At 41.6% G+C, this 17,106-nt stretch overlaps 2 protein-coding genes and 1 non-coding gene across 3 annotated transcripts; 2 read left to right on the plus strand and 1 right to left on the minus strand.

Moving 5' to 3' along the window:
• Positions 1 to 9,456: 9,456 nt before the first annotated feature.
• Positions 9,457 to 9,536, plus strand: TRNAL-UAG (transfer RNA leucine (anticodon UAG)). The gene has a single exon. It is a non-coding gene; the product is annotated as a tRNA-Leu (tRNA).
• A 649-nt stretch (positions 9,537 to 10,185) lies between these two features.
• On the plus strand, positions 10,186 to 10,593 carry LOC107275424 (classical arabinogalactan protein 7). Its single transcript, XM_015783138.1, has one exon. It carries the CDS (start codon positions 10,186 to 10,188, stop codon positions 10,591 to 10,593), a length of 408 nt encoding a protein of 135 aa, XP_015638624.1.
• A 505-nt stretch (positions 10,594 to 11,098) lies between these two features.
• Positions 11,099 to 16,461, minus strand: LOC4338928 (protein transport protein SEC23 D). Its single transcript, XM_015785147.3, has 14 exons — positions 16,007 to 16,461; positions 15,828 to 15,899; positions 15,428 to 15,481; positions 15,141 to 15,316; positions 14,871 to 15,057; positions 14,571 to 14,716; positions 14,326 to 14,480; positions 14,126 to 14,207; positions 13,931 to 14,046; positions 13,698 to 13,793; positions 13,286 to 13,409; positions 12,583 to 12,848; positions 11,725 to 11,939; positions 11,099 to 11,627 (listed from the first exon to the last, which is right to left on the minus strand). Exons 1-14 carry the CDS (start codon positions 16,332 to 16,334, stop codon positions 11,401 to 11,403), a joined length of 2,244 nt encoding a protein of 747 aa, XP_015640633.1. The 5' UTR covers positions 16,335 to 16,461; the 3' UTR covers positions 11,099 to 11,400.
• Positions 16,462 to 17,106: the final 645 nt, after the last annotated feature.

The raw sequence follows: 17,106 nt of genomic DNA on the forward strand, positions 1-17,106 counted from the left end.
ATGTCTGGACGGCAGATAGACTGACTACATGTGGATGGCCAAAGTGCTCGTTTTGTAGATATACTTATAAAACGGTGTTCCACCTCCTAGTAGACTGCAGATACTCTAGTAGCATTTGGGAGAATCTGGCTTGCTATACGTCGTAAGAGCACATCGAACCTACATCGCTCAAAGACTGGTGGACAGCAATAGCAACACACCCAGGGAGACACCGAGAAAAGGAATTCGCACCTTCTTGTTGCTAGGGACATGGGAGATTTGAAAAGAGAGAAATCAAAGAATTTTCTAACAGAGTGAACTCTCGACACTATCGCTCTGCGCAAAGATAAAGGAGGAGGCCAATACCTGGACCCTACCCGGCGCAAAAATGCTAACCGAGATAATCCCTCAATTTTTTCTCCTTTCCATATGTAAATTTTCATTTTTTTTTGCTTTGTACAGTTTGTTCTCCCACTATATTTAATGAAATGGGCACAGTTTAGTACCGATTCGTTAAAAAAAAAGAAAACGGTAGAAGAAAACTCTAAGCCATTTCTAGAACCATTTATTTTCCAAAAAATAAAATGACACTTTGGTAACTACTGGAACGTCGAAAAACATATTGGAAACGGAACTAGTCTCAGAAACACCGCACTACAATGACAAGCAAGTTATAGGCATGTTTAGGTAATAAATTTACATCATATGCAACTATATATATTTGTGAATATTGAAAGATGGAACTTGCTAAATTGAATACTTTATAATGATTGATATAGCATCAACACTAACAACATCCAGGGTTAAGGTTATATTTCTTCCGGTTCTGATGGTTTATCGATACAGATCAAAACAATATACTACTAAAACAGTCAGAAAAAAAAACTCCCTACTATTTCAGGACAATATGGTTGGTAAAGACAAGAATATACTCCGCACTGTAGGAATATACTCTCTTCATCCCAAACTATAATGCATACTCCCTCATTCCCTGAATGTTTGACACCATTGACTTTTTTAAATATGTTTGACCGTTCTTCTTATTCAAAAACTTTTATGAAATGTGTAAAACTATATGTATACATGAAAGTATATTTAACAATAAATCAAATGATACGAAAAGAATTAATAATTACTTAAATTTTTTAAATAAGACAAACGGTCAAACATTTTTAAAAAAGTCAACGGCGTCAAACATTTTGGGATGGAGGGAGTATATTTTTTCTACACAACCTTCAATGACATATTTTAATAATTAGTTTATTTCATATTATATTATTAAACAATTATAAAATTAGTACCACATAAAAGTATTTTTAAATATAAATATATTGATATAAAATACATAATGCTTAGCATAAATATTGCTAGTGTAATTATTAATCAAAATTTATCGAGTTTGATTTTCTTAGAAAGTAGGATGCTCTATAACTTGGGGCAAAAGGAGAGTACCGTTTTTTTACCTAAAACAGCAAGAATTACGACCGCCAACATTTCTATTTAGATCCTACGGTAAATAATTGAGTACTGTAGTATCATTGCATATATTATATAGACATTTTGACAGCTATTACCTCCATCCCAAAATAAGTTTTATTTTCCACCTATTACACAAATACCAAAATAAAAATAATACTAGAATATCCTTACTTTATCAAATCCTAATGCAACTATTCATCACTTCATCTACTCCCAGTTAATTATTTCTTAATATCATAAACTCCAATGTAATATTTACTCTAAAAGTAAACTTATTTGGAAAAAATGGAGGAAGCTAATAGTAAAGACCGAGGAAGACATCAAAGTATCGCTTAACTGTACCTGTTGCTCTCCTTTGCTCACCTTCACCCGGGCGAAGCACTGCGGGCATATTCGAAAGTGATACATGAAACCGATGGGAGAAACCACCACTCCACCAGACGCGAGTTAGGATCGCAGTCGTCGTCGACCGAGATCCGACGGCAGAGAGGAGCATATCGACAATTCGATATATTGCGTTTTCTGAAGAGAAGGTGCGTGTTGACCGACCGATGGATGGTTGAGTGCTTTTGCTGCGTCAACGACATGTATACAGCAAGGCGATACAACAACTGGCAGCTTGGAGCAAGCGTCAAGCGGTTGACCGTGGACATGGAGCTAGAGCTAGCAGCTTGACAAACCGTGGAAAAGTGTGTAAGGCTGCGTTTTTCCTTCCAAAGTTAGAAGTTTAGATTGAAATTGGTACGATGTGACTGAAAAGTTGCATGTGTATGATAGGTTGATGTGATAGAAAAAGTTAAAAGTTTAGATCTAAAGTTTGAATCTAAACACAGCCTAATTTTGGTCATAATCCGGTGGCAGACAGGCATGAATTCTACAGTACTTGACAGCTGTGTCCTGGGAGGAGCTTGACGTTTGACGCGATTGTGTCTAAAGCTAGCAGTCCCGTGTTTAGGCTGTGTTTAGTTCACGCCGAAGTTAGAAGTTTGGTTGAAAATTGAAACGGTGTGATTGAAAGTTTGTGTGTGTACGACATGTTAATGTGATGGAAAAAGTTGGAAGTTTGGATGCAAACTTTAGATCTAAACACAGCCTTAGATTTAAACTTTTTTGTTCGGACTTTTAACTTTTTCGTCACATCAAATATTTGGATACATGCATGAAGCATTAAATGTAGATGAAAAAAAACCAATTGCATAGTTTGCATGTAAATCACGAGACGAATCTTTTGAGCCTAATTACGCCATGATTTGACAATGTGATGCTATACAGTAAACATTTGCTAATGATGGATTAATTAGCCTTAATAGATTCGTCTCGTAGTTTACAGGTGAAATATGTAATTTGTTTTGTTATTAGTCTACGTTTAATACTTCAAATATGTTCATATACTTAAAAAAATTTGGCACACGAACTAAACACAGCCTAAATGTGTGTCCGTATATCTCTTACCTCTCTTTCACAATATTTGTAGCCTAAATGTGTGTCCGTATATCTCTTACCTCTCTTTCACAATATTTGTATTTCTTGAATTTAAATTCATTTTATAAATAGTATATGTTTAATTACTAATTGTTTCACCAGTCACCGCTCATTTAAATTTAAATTTATTTTATCCCCGGCTATCTCCTACTTTTAACCATCTCCTTTTCACGCACCTGGATAATTTTTCTTCCCTAATAATTTGTGTTTTAGATACTACAAATACATTTATAATGAGACAAAGATATAGTGGTGACTTCATATAACCATTACTACACTGTTTAGCTTTTGAGATCCTACTGCTTCAGTCTAAAAAACACAGGTGAGCTGCATTAAATGAAAGTTAAGGAACGTGTTTTGACTATGCTTTTACTCCAGTTGTTGAGATCTCCAGAGATCCTAGGACCAAGGATAATAATAAAGCCACTATCTATAACCTATCTATCAGCTCACTCATATAGTGATTAACTTTTCATTATAAATATATGGTCCACCTGTCTGTCTCACAGATTTTCTTAGTTCTTATGCCTAAGCAGGCTGTAAACTTACAGCTCACTCCTCATCTCTCTCCTTTCCTCTCTCATCCACCTCAGCATTTATCTTTTTTATAGCCCTCTATTATACTTGCTCTACGGGCAAGTACTATGATGCTTGATGCGCTGCCCCTAAAAATACCATATATGATTGGATGATAATGTGGAAGGAAATAAATAAGGAAAGAAAATGTGAGCTACTCTTGTGTAAGGGGCAACCTCCACACAAACCCCGAGAAGAAGAAGATGGAAGATATAGGTGTTGACGTAAAACACGAAGCCTGGGAGATCTGCTTAACTCCAGTGCAGGTCCAAAACTAGCCTTCGGGTATGCTAGCATGCCAGTTGATTTGATCCTGCAATCAACAAGAAATAAAGACAAAGGAACCGCGGTTAAACCTATAAACGATAGTCAATCGGCTAAATGCCGATGACATATCATTTATCTTTGAGCCGATATCATATGTAAATTGATCGGCAATCGTAAATAGATAATGAAGAACTAAATCTACTCGATCGGCTGTAGATATTAACGATATATAATTCTCATATCGATATATACTTAAATCAAGTGATTGGGATAGATCGGTCGCCATGCCGAGACAGTATAAATCACTTAAATCGAAATATATATTAATAACAGGACTATATATGTTCATAGCATAGCCGATCAGATAGATCTAGCATGTATCGGCTAATACTCCGATACAACTCTATATTAAGATATCAAAGCAACTAGAATATATCAAACAAAGGACTAACATACTTAAATGCAACGAGATCTTAATATAAAGGGCAGATTTAACATATCAACGAAGCATATAGAGCAAATATAGTTAAATCAGATAAGATCGGCTGAAACTCCGATGCTACCCTAATCAGCAACCAAAAGGCAGGCTAGAGATTAATATTCTAAGCACGACTTAATAGATCAAACTCAACTGATGCAGCATTAAGTATGAAAAGAAAACAATATCTAGATAATCAAGCCGCTGGAAGTTTCATAGAGTGGTAGATATCTTATATAATCTAAATCAACGTCAAAATCTAACTTAATCGGCTGCCCTCTTCCAACAGATGTTAGCCAATTGTAGGTTAGATAACGATATTGCCAGAGATTATGTAAGACATATGATAACTCGACGAATTATATAAACAAGATTATAGTATCATAAAGATGGAAGCACTAATCCTGAGAACGCAAGCCGTCATAACAAGTTTTACCTCTTGTTAAAGATCGAAACCGATGCAGCTCAACCCGAAGCAAGGACTCGTCGAAATAAAACTAAAGCAAAAGGGTGGCGATGCGCCGAAATTGTATTGAACATGTGTGTTCATTGATTACATAGGGTTCAGGGTCTATTTATACCCGAAAATTACAAACTATGTCCATGTCGGACACGACTCTCATCTCTAACAAACTCTAAGATACCATAAGTCTTTGCAGCAGACTTTTGCCTAAACATATCTCTAAGGAAATTACATAAAATATCCTAATTAATAGATACAATTGCCTTCTCAGGACTCTATCCATGCATGGCAATCATCTTGAAGCATATCAACTCAACCCGATGTCGTACACAAGTCATATTGTTGGAATCGGCTGTATCACTTAACCTAGTCTGACTCGGACCCAGCCGATCCGGACTCCAGCCGATTCTTACTCTGTTCTTGAATCGATCTTCGCCTTTGATTCCACTTCGATCTAATCCTCTTTTCCAATGCAGAATTTACCAAATTCGGTCGTTAACAATAGGGGATTGGACAAAAAAAATAAAACAAAATTATTTGGGTTAGTAAAGGTAGTGTAGATGCTTTTTCACAAGACCGGAACTTCCGGACCTAGAAGACAGGAAGTTCCGGACTTGCACTTTTGGACAGATGGAGTATTTGTAAAAATGACTCCTAGGGAAACTTGACACTTGGTTCACACTAAGAGCACTTGATATATCTCAGAACATCACCTGGAACCCCTCTTAATAGTACGGTTTTTCCTAAAAACTCGATTTCAATAGATAAACTATCCTATGCACTTCTCGAGTTCCGGTCCATTTTGATTTTGTACTTTGGGGGGGGGGTCTCCAAGCATCCATCTTCCACACCTTGGACTAATGCACCTGAAAGTTACTCAATAAACTCATTAGTCCCTTAACCACATTTGTCATTAATCACCAAAACCCACTAGGGGGATTACTGCACTTTCAAATAACAGGTCAGTTACCGGGTAAGTCGGAAATGGTGGTCGAGATGGAAAAGACTATTTGCCATGGAAAAGACCCATAGTGGTGGAAAAGACTCTTGGTCATAAGGAAGGCAACTTGGGCAATAAAGATACCAAAAGAATATTCCCAGGGACCACTCAACTACTCCATCTAGCTGGCACCAAAAGACCACAATGACCTCCATAATGTACCAAAATGCCCTTAGGGTCTGCTGATTTAGCATGGGCACGATTGTAATTTCATGTGGACCCAATTAAGGGCCAATTGTAATCTCATATGTAAAGCTATGAACTATATAAAGCAGACAAAAAGCCTGTAGCAGACAGGACATATTGGAATACTAAAAATATTGTCAGTCAGTGTGTGTTCATTTTGTATTCGGGCTCATTTCTCAGGATAGGCGAAAAGGGTGTTTTCCCGTCTATCCCCAATCTTGTCCATGACCTTGGGTCACGACAATGGTACTTCAAGTCGTTTATGCAAAAGTTCGAGCCAAGATGGCTACTTTCTCCCAAGTCGGAGAAATTGGGCAAACCCATTAGCCATCGACCATTTTTAGCGCACCGCTCGCTAAATCCACCGAGAACATCTTGAATTAGTTGGGGCGAAGGAGTTGACAGAAAAGGAGGAGAATGTGCTTCATCATCTTTTTCTCCCACTTGGTCGGTTCGAACAGCTTCCTCGACAACCTTTCTCGTAGTTTCAAGGTCTTGGGCTACCAGGGCCGAGGTTTGCAATTCAGCAGCAGGAATTTTGTCATCTTCATGGACAAAATCACTTGAATCAGTTGTTTGAGCTGGATTGATGGTAGCCTCTTTTTCAATCACTGTCGCAGCCGACGCAAGCACATCCAAAGGGGCGACGGTGCTAGCAGGAACAACAAGGCTAGCATCAGCTCGAAGAGGAGTGACGTTTATGGCACACACGTCAACCAGAATGTTCTCTACGTCAAGCTAGTCATCACTGTCAACAACGATTTGAATCCTTTTCGAACTTGGTCCCGGAAGGGAACCGCTTGGGTTAATTTTCCTCTTCAAGACACTCAGAGCGGCTTGGGCAGGAAGAACGGCCAGGGCAGTTTCCTCATCCGACGACTCATCCGAGTCATCGCTCGAACTATCACTCGAGTCGTCGTCACTGCTCGAGCTATCTTCGCCAGTCTCGTTCCCCTCATTTTCTTCATTCTCCCCAAGCTCTTCATTCCCATCATTACCCTCATTATCCGAATTTTCTTCATTTTCTTCAACTTCAACATCGTCTTCATCGGAAGACGATTTCCTCGCAGCCTTCTTCTTTTTCTTGCCCGAGTCAGGGACTATCTCAGGATGAACTCGAGCAGGAATCTCGAGCCCAAGGGAAGACACACTCGATTCATCCTTGAACCATTTTGCAAAGATTGGTACTTCGCATGCTCATCTTTGGTATAAGGACCAAGATATGTCTGGCAGGGGCAGACAATGTCTGCAGGGATAACAGCTATAGCAAACAAAAAACATACATAAGTACAAAATACTCGAACAAAATTATTCGAACTTAATAAACAACAAGAATGTGTTAGACCAAGGGAAAAATGAAAACTTACTGTTCAGATCAACTTCAAAGGGAGGCAAAGTCGAAGTGGCTTCGCTTGGCACCTGCCCTAGGGAAATATTCCATCCGGCCGTGAGTGGCTGGATACCAAGACAAACAAATTCTTCAAACAAGTCTCGAACACTAAATTTCGAAACAAGTTCCTCAACTCGAGAACGAATAGCAAGAAAATCCGCCGTAAGGGCTACTGACGGTTCGGCTACAACCTTAGCAGTTTTGCAAGAGAAAGTGAAAGGACACTCTTTGTTGGCAAGCAGGTCGGCAGGGATCTGATGGTAAAACCATTTAGAGTGCCATTTGTTCCCCCATTTAGTTCGAATGGCGGGCACAGCTGGCCAAGGACATCCATGTTTTGAATGAGGGTAGAAGTTGAGGCGACCGAATTTGGAATTTTGCTTGGTATAGCGGCTGATGCTATGGAAATATGCAAAATCTTCGGCATGAGGGTTCCCGCCACAGCTGCGAATCATCCATTTGAATATCCCAACGCGCACAAGCGCATTAGGGGTGAGTTGTGGGAACCCGAGTTTGAAAACCTTCAAAATGTCGATAAAAAAGGAGCTGCACGGAAACCTAAAGCCGGCCTCAAAGAAATCTTCGAAGACAAGTGTGTATCCAGGCTTAGGAGAAGGATCTGATTCGCCAACGGGTCAAACCAGGGATTTCCGGTTAGAAATAACCCCATTTTTGACAAGGTCATTCAAATGCTTGTCTTTGATGGCCGAAGGGCCTAAAAGAATAGCACTTTTCTCGGATTTTTTGACCTTTTTTGACTTGCCCTTTTTGGTTGTTTTTTGCTTATCTTTCCCCATCACGAAGAAAAGTGAAACGTCGAGCGAAAAGGGTGTTTTCGAGTGAAAAGGGAGTTTTCGAACAAATACAAGGATTTGAGTCAGTAGAGGACGGTACAGTAGCCGTTTGAGAGCGACCCTTGCAGACCTTATATAGGTCCGGGAGGAGCGGCGCGTTTCTTTCCAGTCACCCAATGCAAAGCTGACACATGGCACACATACAAGCATAATAATAAATGTAAATATTTATACAAAAAAAATGTACATATAATAAATAATATATATATATATAATAAACAAATAAATGCATAATGACTAACAAAAATAACCACCTTTGAACTTCAAAATTTTCTATCCTAGTGTTTTTCGACCGAATAGGAGGACATCTCCCCCAGCTTTTGACTCGAACACGGTTTCGGCCGAAAACACACATCGCCCTTACCCGTGAGGGGCTTGTTGTAGCAGGGGGTCACCACCATCCCTCCATATTCGGCCCAAAACACTATAGAGGAAGAGATTGAGTAAGATTGAGTATTTATTCAAAGTATCCGAGTGGCAAAGAGTCATTCGAACAGGGAAATGGTAAAATGCCGTTCGAGTTGGAAAACACCATTCGAGCAAGTTCCTGCCATTAAGCCAAATCATCCGCTTTTGACTGTTTCTTGAGTTAATGACAGGTCAACTACCAAGTAAGCCAGGAAGGGTGGTCGAGATGGAAAAGACTACTTTCCGTGGAAAAGACTCTCAGCCATGGAGAAGACCTTTGGTGGTGGAAAAAGCTCCTTGTCATGAAGAAGGCAATTTGAGCAATAAAGATACCAAGAGAATATTCCCGGGGGCCACTCAACCACTCCATCAAGTTGATACCAAAAGACTATAAAGACCCCTGAAATGTACCAAAATGCCCTCAGGGTTGCTCATATGGCAGGGGCACAATTGTAATCTTACATAGGCCCATTGAGGGGCACAATTGTAATCTCATATGTATAGCTATGAACTATATAAAGCAGACAAAAAGCCTGTAGCGGACAGGACATATTGGAATACTAAAATCTCGTCGGTCAAAGTGTGTGTTCATTTTGAATTTGGGCTCATTTCTTAGAATAGGCGGGAAAAAGGTATTTTACCCTCTATCCCCAATCTTGTCTCACGACAGTCATAAAACTGAAGGGAAAACCTATCAATGATCCATTTTCTCGTGAAGCTCAACAGAGCAATCCAAATGTATAAGGTGCATATATGTCGTCATCTTTGGAACTAAACTCGGCCTTACAAAAAGTTTTAGAGTCTGCAGAGAAAGGGATATGCGCGCCTGTAGTCTTTTCATTCTATACTCTGAGTAAATTGCATAAATGCAAGACGATACTAAATTAATCAAGTGACAGTTTGGCCGAGTGGTCTAAGGCGCCAGATTTAGGCTCTGGTCCGAAAGGGCGTGGGTTCAAATCCCACAGCTGTCAATTTCTTTTTCCTCCACTGTTATATTTTGTACGATTTTATTTTGCGGGGATATTTTGTACCAATTTTAACTTGGGCCATAAGACTTCAATTACTGCCGTCTAATTTCGATACAACTCACACTCGTCACAAGGCCAGGGCTACTACTGGGCTAGCGAGCTATCCTCTCAAGAAAGTCGAGCTGTCCAAAAAGATTACGTTGATGCCTAGAAATAGCTCGGATTTAATTTTACCCTGGAAACAAATGCTACCCAGCTATACGCCAATCTCCGGGACCAGCTGGGCAAACAGAATGCACATCAAACCATCAATTCTGGCCCGTCTCATGCACAGATTTTCCGCACGAAAACTTCGCCCAGGATGCATGATTCAAGGCTTCAAGCAAATGCACACAAAACCCGCGACGAGGAATCAATCAAATGCTCCATCAAGACCTTCCGCGCCCGCACCGGCATCAATTGCTCGCCTTCTCCGCGCATTCGCTCGCACTCCTGACTCCTCTATAAACGCGATCCTACGAGCCGTGCACTGGGTGATCACCAGCTTCTACGCGCGCATACGCTGCCATTACATTCTTACGATTGCTTCAGCTCGAGCTAAGCTAACAATCCCATTATATGCCATTATCGAGGTGAAGTGAAGCTCCGGTCCATGGCGCCCTTGTCGATGTCGAGGGCTCACTTGCTCTTCTTGTGCTCGTTGGCGGCGGCGGCGGCTGCGGCTGCCGGGGCGCTCGCCGTGCCGGCGGCCGAAGTGGACTGGGCGCGTCAGCTCAGGCACCACCATGGTGCGTCTCCGGCCAGTGACGCTCCGGCGCCGTCGCCGGCGCCGCTGTCAACGCCCGAGCTATGCCGTCCCGGCGAGCCCGTCCCGGCGCCGTCCTCGTCGCCTGCCGGAGCAACAACGACCCCCGCCCCGGCGGCGCCGGCCGCCACCGCGCCTGCCCCGTCGCCCGAGGCGGACGGCAAGAGTAGTGGTGCGGCAGCTGCGCCGCCGTTGATGACCTGGCCGGCCGTGCTCGCCGGTGCCGCCGGCGTGGCTACGACGTTGATTCTCTGAGCGTCTGAACGCGCCATTGATCACCTCGATTGTTCGAGGACTACGTACTTAGCAAATTATCAGGAACTAAGCATAGGAGATTACCGTGCTGTCTGGTCTGTGCTGCGTGTTCGGAGTAGTTTGCCTTCCAAATATTTTATTTGGCGAGTCCTAATTTCTCTTCCCCTTTTGCTATGGTTCGCCAAAAGAAGCAAAGATTATATATATATGATGTTCTCCTTGTGTTTTGAATGGTTGTCATGTTTTTTTTATCTTCTGTGGACGATTCCCGGAGCACTTTGTTGCACTTGCACATTGTCATCTGGCTTGACATTTTGACGATGTCGGGGGAAAAACCATATGAACTCTACATATAGCATGAGTTGATCCATGCCGATCATCATTGCTTCCAAAAGAAAAGGAGAAGCCAAAAATGAGCCGGAACCAGAATGCATGGTATACAAATACGGATTCTTAAAGATGAGAATAACCGGTAAATTCCTTATACTGGGATATGAGATAGTCCTGGGAACCTGAACAATATAATTAATCATTTTACTTATACTGTATAAATCTGATGTGTTATTCTTTGTATCGCTGTGTTCCGTAACAAAAAGAGTATACAAAATAAAAGAGGTACCGGATATACACGAAATGCCACAAAGTTAAGCTACTGACAGTGACACAGACACACAGGCAACTATGATGCCAGAAGATCCCCTCCCCTTTTATTGCTCCAAGGCTATATCTATATGAAGGAATGAAGGCTATGATGACTTCATACAATCTACTCCATGATTTTGGAGCTGAATTGTGCTACGTCTTGAACTAGATACTACTTTCTGTCTCGATGATGTCTGTTGCAGCATGCCTGATGCTCTCACGGAACGATACAAACCCTTTACCACTTGTAAACCCTGTACCGTCAACATCTTGCTCTTCAATAAGATACCTCTCAAACAATGCTGGATCTTCTCGTCCTCCATGGATAAATGTCAGCTTTGGTGTTATACACCTGCCCTGCTTCAACTCATTAACCATGGTTCTCAAAAGACCTACGTGATATGCAAAGATATGAAACAAATAAGTAGATGAAGCAATCAAGTGAAAAAAACAATGCACACCATGCAAACAGTGAAATGGTGTACTTACAGTCATGAGGTGGAGGAAAAGGAAGTGAAGGATCAGCAGACGGTGAATAGTAAACAATAAGGTTCGTAAATGCATCCAGAAGAAATATGGGGCTCTCACTCATGATTAGAGCAGCCCGGCTCAACGTATGCCGAGGGAATGCTTGCTTGTCGGGTGACGAGTATGAAACTAAAACTGGGTATATAGCTTTGGCTAGAGAAGATGGCTCCAGGGCACTGTAATAACAACGGAAAGGAGTTTCAATAAAAAACTTGTACGCTTGGAGATAGAAAATTGGCTTCAATTCCAAATAAAGCAAAATAGATCCAAAGCAGCAGCAGCAGCAATTTATTCTTATCTTTTCCTTTTAGTTCTCAGAGTGGTCAATATTTTGCCTTTCTTACAGTACACATGATTATAGAAAATGTGTACAATCTTGGGCTTGTTTGGTTCATAGTCATCCCTAGCCTTACCAATTTTTGGCAATGGCAAGAATTGGCCTTTGCCAATTTTTTTCTGGTAAAAATTGGCTAGGCACTCATTTGCTTTACTACCAAAGTTGCATTTGGCCTTCAACTAAGCCAAATAATTTGGCAATGCCAATTCTTTTAGCTACAAACCAAACAAGTGACTTTTTTTTGGGCATTGCCAAGATTTTGGCTTGGTTAAGTTTGGCTACAAACCCCTTGTGTTTCCTACAGTATACATGATTATAATTTTTCCCAACGTTTTTTTTGCTAGCGTGCATATTCTAACATGTATAACATCTATGATTCTTTTAAGTAATTGCTAGTGCAAATATTCTACAACATCATTCTTTTAGATGCTTTTTTTAATGAACAGTGTACAAAGCCCTAAATTTAGATTTTGATTTCCCACCTGAAAAGGCATTGCAAATATATCCTGTAATCTGGGTGAATGCCTTCTTCATGCAACTGAAGAAGAGGGTTCCTTAACAATGCAAACACAAGCTGAGGTAACATTTGCAGCTGTGGGCACTGTAAGAAGTCAACATCAACATGTGATTCTGGAATTCGTGCATCAGATCTCAATGCCTGATTATACCGAGCTATAAGGAGAGACAGCCAATCATGTACCAAACTTCTGCCCTCTTTAACTCCTTTATCCAATGAAATTAAAATAACCTGATGCCAACATTTCAGAATAGACTTAAGTTAGGAGAGCAAAAATAGTAAAAGTATAGAAATCAAAGTTAATTTAGGGCAAGAAAGAAAAGTGATATTCCTCACAGGTGTTGTTAGTTAAAAGGCGTAAACATGGAGCTCCAAGAAAAACTTGGATAATCATTCAACAAAATTGTTTTTAAAAAAAGCTACAAAAAACGTCTTCCTAATGATTTTCTTACAGAATTCAATCTACAGAGGAATCTTCCTTAAATAGAACCTTCACCAATCGAAATCCATAGCACACTATTTTAATGGTCTTGAGTTCACTACATTTCTAATCCTGACAACATATCATGCAACAGAGTAACCGAATGAACCATAAAGATTTTTCTTCTCAAACTGCCGAACATCTTGAAATGAAGTGGTATGATTTCAAGAAAACTGAACATGGTTACCTTATGTACTAGAATATGTAGGAGAGTCTCTGGATCAACACTGTCATATATTTCGTTGATATTTTTAGCTGGTCGATACTGCAATGTCCTTATTCTCAACCGCCTCTTTAGACAAAACATGTTACTGTAGGATGTGACATTATAATTAATCAACTTGAAAATTAGACATCACTTGACCAAAAGCACAGCAACAAAGATGAAACTGAAGAAGGAACAAATGAAGCTATGTAACATTACTATACTCACTCATGCATTATTAATCATTGTAAGCACAGGAACTAGTAGTAGAAAAACAGAAATATTAAATGTTAATAGCACAAGAGGCTTGGCATGTTCGGCCAGAAAGGAGGCCAATTAGGCATGGAACAGACTAACTTAACGGTAAACTAAGGAATGCCAAAATCCTGCATACCTTGTAGATGATTGTGTTTCATTCTCTGATGTATGCTTGACAGGTTCAATAACACTATACTGAAATGCAATTTGTACAACAGCAGGATCTGTGTGCCTGTGAAAAATGTAAAACATATTATCTGATCACTGATGACAAGTATCACATGTCTTCACTAAATTGATAGGATCAAGGCAGAAAGTTGGAAAGTCCCATGGTTGAGTGAAATATATACTGAGAAAAAAAAATCATACCTGGAAAAGCCCTCAGGGTGTGAAAAGTTAAAGTCATATGCATAAGTAGCAAATGAATCGCAGCAGATGATATGTTGCACATGTTCATATTGAGGATCAGGGAAGAAATGGCCATACTGTAAAAATGACAGATGCATTAGATATTGACTTGACAATACATCAAAGTTATTAAACATAAATAGCTTGAATTCTTACAGAATTGCCAGGTTCAAAATCTGAAGATGTTCTCAACCTTAGAACACAACCAAATGCATAGGGTCTACTCAATAAGCGATATCTGTTAGAGGAAAAGGCAAACCAAGGGGCAAAGGCCATTCATGTGGATCAGAAAATTTGGAATATGGAATTTGAATGAAGTGCAGAAAAAAAAAAGACAAACAAACGATCAAGCTCACATGTCCTGGGGAAGTGTTGAATCGTCTGTATTTGTATACAGAAACAATGAGCCACCACTTTCAATACTTAAAAACTTCAACGAAGCCAAATCGGTGTATTCGTCGGTTATAGCAAATATGTCTACACATACTCCTGCTTGAACAGCGACAGCTGCCTGTTTCAAATTTTCAATAAGGTTGACATATGCCAAACATGTTCAGCCAAAAATGTAATTTCTTTCCCTCCAGAATCATTCGGAGCTTACCAGGTCTTTATAAAATGGTATCTGTTCAGGAAGTAATGCAAGGTCAGGGTCTTCCCCTTTGCTAGCATATTGTTCACCATATCTCCTAGTGTCTAGTTGACCATCTCCATAATCAGGAGCACCAGACAGAAAAGCAAATACCCTAGCTGTTTGAATTTTTTTTAAAAAAAAAATGTAGTTAGGCTAAAAAGATTTAATAAAAATATCAGCAAGTACATCATCTTATCTTAGAAAAGTAATGCATGACTGACAAGAATCATTTAAAAAAAATGCACACATTGGGAATATATGTTACCATACCCAAAGCAAAAGTAGTTCCATACTCTGAACTTAGGTAGTCAGTTAGAGCAGACATGGCTGTTCCAAAACCTCGGCCACCAAGCAAAACAGTATCAGGTTCCTGCCCAGAAGCAGCACCTCGCTCCCATGAAGATGTAGGTCGCAATGTATCAAGGGCAGCAGCAATTCGATCTTTGCATGTGTCGATCTGCTCATAAATTTATCTTGCCATTATTACATGTTCAAAATGACTCAGCAAACTGTAACACTTATTATAATATCATAACATACAGGGGCCAAAAAAGAAAGTAGGGGCATGGCATCTTCAAGGGCAACAGGCAGCCCATCTTCTTCTGTGTCTGGAGGGATGAAAACATTTTTTACAACTGGAATTGGACCTTGTACATCATACAGTCCAATCTTGTGACTGAACGTCATAAGCCCAAACAGGGAGCCTGGAATCAGAGCTGTTGCACAGAGAAAAAGCCAACTGAGGAGCAACATAAATTATACTCACTGACAATTCACAGTTCAGGCAGCCAATAATTCAGTAAGTTTCAAGTGTTCAAAACAGTAACCTTCTAGAGCTGCCAGAAGTGCACTCTTAATAAGCTCCAGGAACTCTTCAGAACCTGAATACATTCAAACACTACAATAACAATTCTGAAAATAAATCATATGAGCACGAACTGAGGGGACTGTTTGAAGATGAAATGCAACTAAATAATCATCGAATGCTCAGCTCCTAGACTCATACCTGCAGATATTATCAAATAACAGCATACAAATTTGAGCTACACGATTTCATTTTTTTTCTCTCCTTTCTCTATGTTTCTCATATAGTTGGGTTTACTTGGGTAAGATTACATTATATAACAAGCAAAATTAAATTCCCACCACTACAAACTGCAGAGGGGAGGGGGGCAATATTCAAAAAATTCCATGATCACGGTGCAATACGCGAAGGATTCCACTTACATGCAAGATCGACAGCCGCTACATACACAGGGCGCGCCTGCACACCGTCTCCTGCACCCTCCGAGCCATCCACTGCACAAACCCAATTCATGGGTTGTCGGGTTACATTTCACTACGGTACTACCAGCTAAGAGAAACCACGCTGACGCAGGAGGAGGAAGGAAAAGAGGTAATAAAACCTGGGATCTCGAGGTCAACGAAGGAGGAGGTGAGCTCAGGCCACCCTTCGGGGTGTTGGAGGCGGCGGAGCGCGTCGTCGTCGAAGCCGTTGAGGGTGCCGCAGAGGGCGCAGGACCAGCCCCAGCGCTCCATGTCGCAGTGGCTGTTCAGGTAGGCCCAGCAGTGCTCGCAGCGCGGGACCCGGTCGCCGCCGGCGCCCGCGGCCGGCGCCTGGCCGCGCTCGTCGGCGGCGGCGAAGGGCGTCACGGCGATGCCCCACTGCACGGCGCACGCCTCCAGCGCCTCCGCCGTCACGGGGAAGCGGGAGAACGTAGCGCGCGCCGCCATCGCGAGGCCGAGGGATTCCGGCGAGGGCGAGGGCGACGGCGAGGTGGGGGTAGGGTGGGGAGTACACGAGATGGGCGCCGCGCGAGCCGCGACCGCGACGATCTGACGCACACAGGCTCGGTCGCACGAAGCACGCGGAGTCGCCGAGTCGGGGAGACTGGCTTGTGGCCACCCCTCTACACCGGTGTGGGATTAATCTGAACCGTACATGCGTGATCTGACGGTGGCAAGGAGCTCAACTTACTTCACCAGGGTAGTCTATCCGGTCGCTACTGCAGCCCAACTCCGGACTCGCAACCACGGCCAAGCCCGCCGAGAAAACTGCACGCACTTTCCGTCAGGCCCATTTAAGGCTTACCACGCGAACGGGCCAGCGGCCCAACTCCTGCCAGTCCGGAGTGGTTTATTACCGGTTCACCTAAGAGCCGGCCGGTTAGAGCGGTCTAAAACGGGTCAACTGTATGTCCGGTCTTTTCATCCAACCAAACCGTACTGACCACTGATTCCGATTTTTTCGATCGAACCGTCGGGCTGGTCCGGTTTTTTCCATTATGGGAGAGGAGTGAGGCACGATGCGCGTTGGGAGGACCTCGTTGACCAGAGTTCGAAAAGAAGATGACAATGAAGAAGCCAAGGGCAATTCAGTCCTGAATAGTATTATAGTGTATAGCCATGGATTGAGGGCCCATTTGAATCGCAGGGTAGAAAAAACGAAGGAATAGGAAAAACATAGGATTCTGACAGGAATTGAAGTGTAAAACAGAGGATTGCA

This window comes from Oryza sativa, chromosome 5 (assembly GCF_034140825.1).
Source record: "Oryza sativa Japonica Group chromosome 5, ASM3414082v1".
NCBI classification, from domain to species: Eukaryota; Viridiplantae; Streptophyta; class Magnoliopsida; order Poales; family Poaceae; genus Oryza; species Oryza sativa.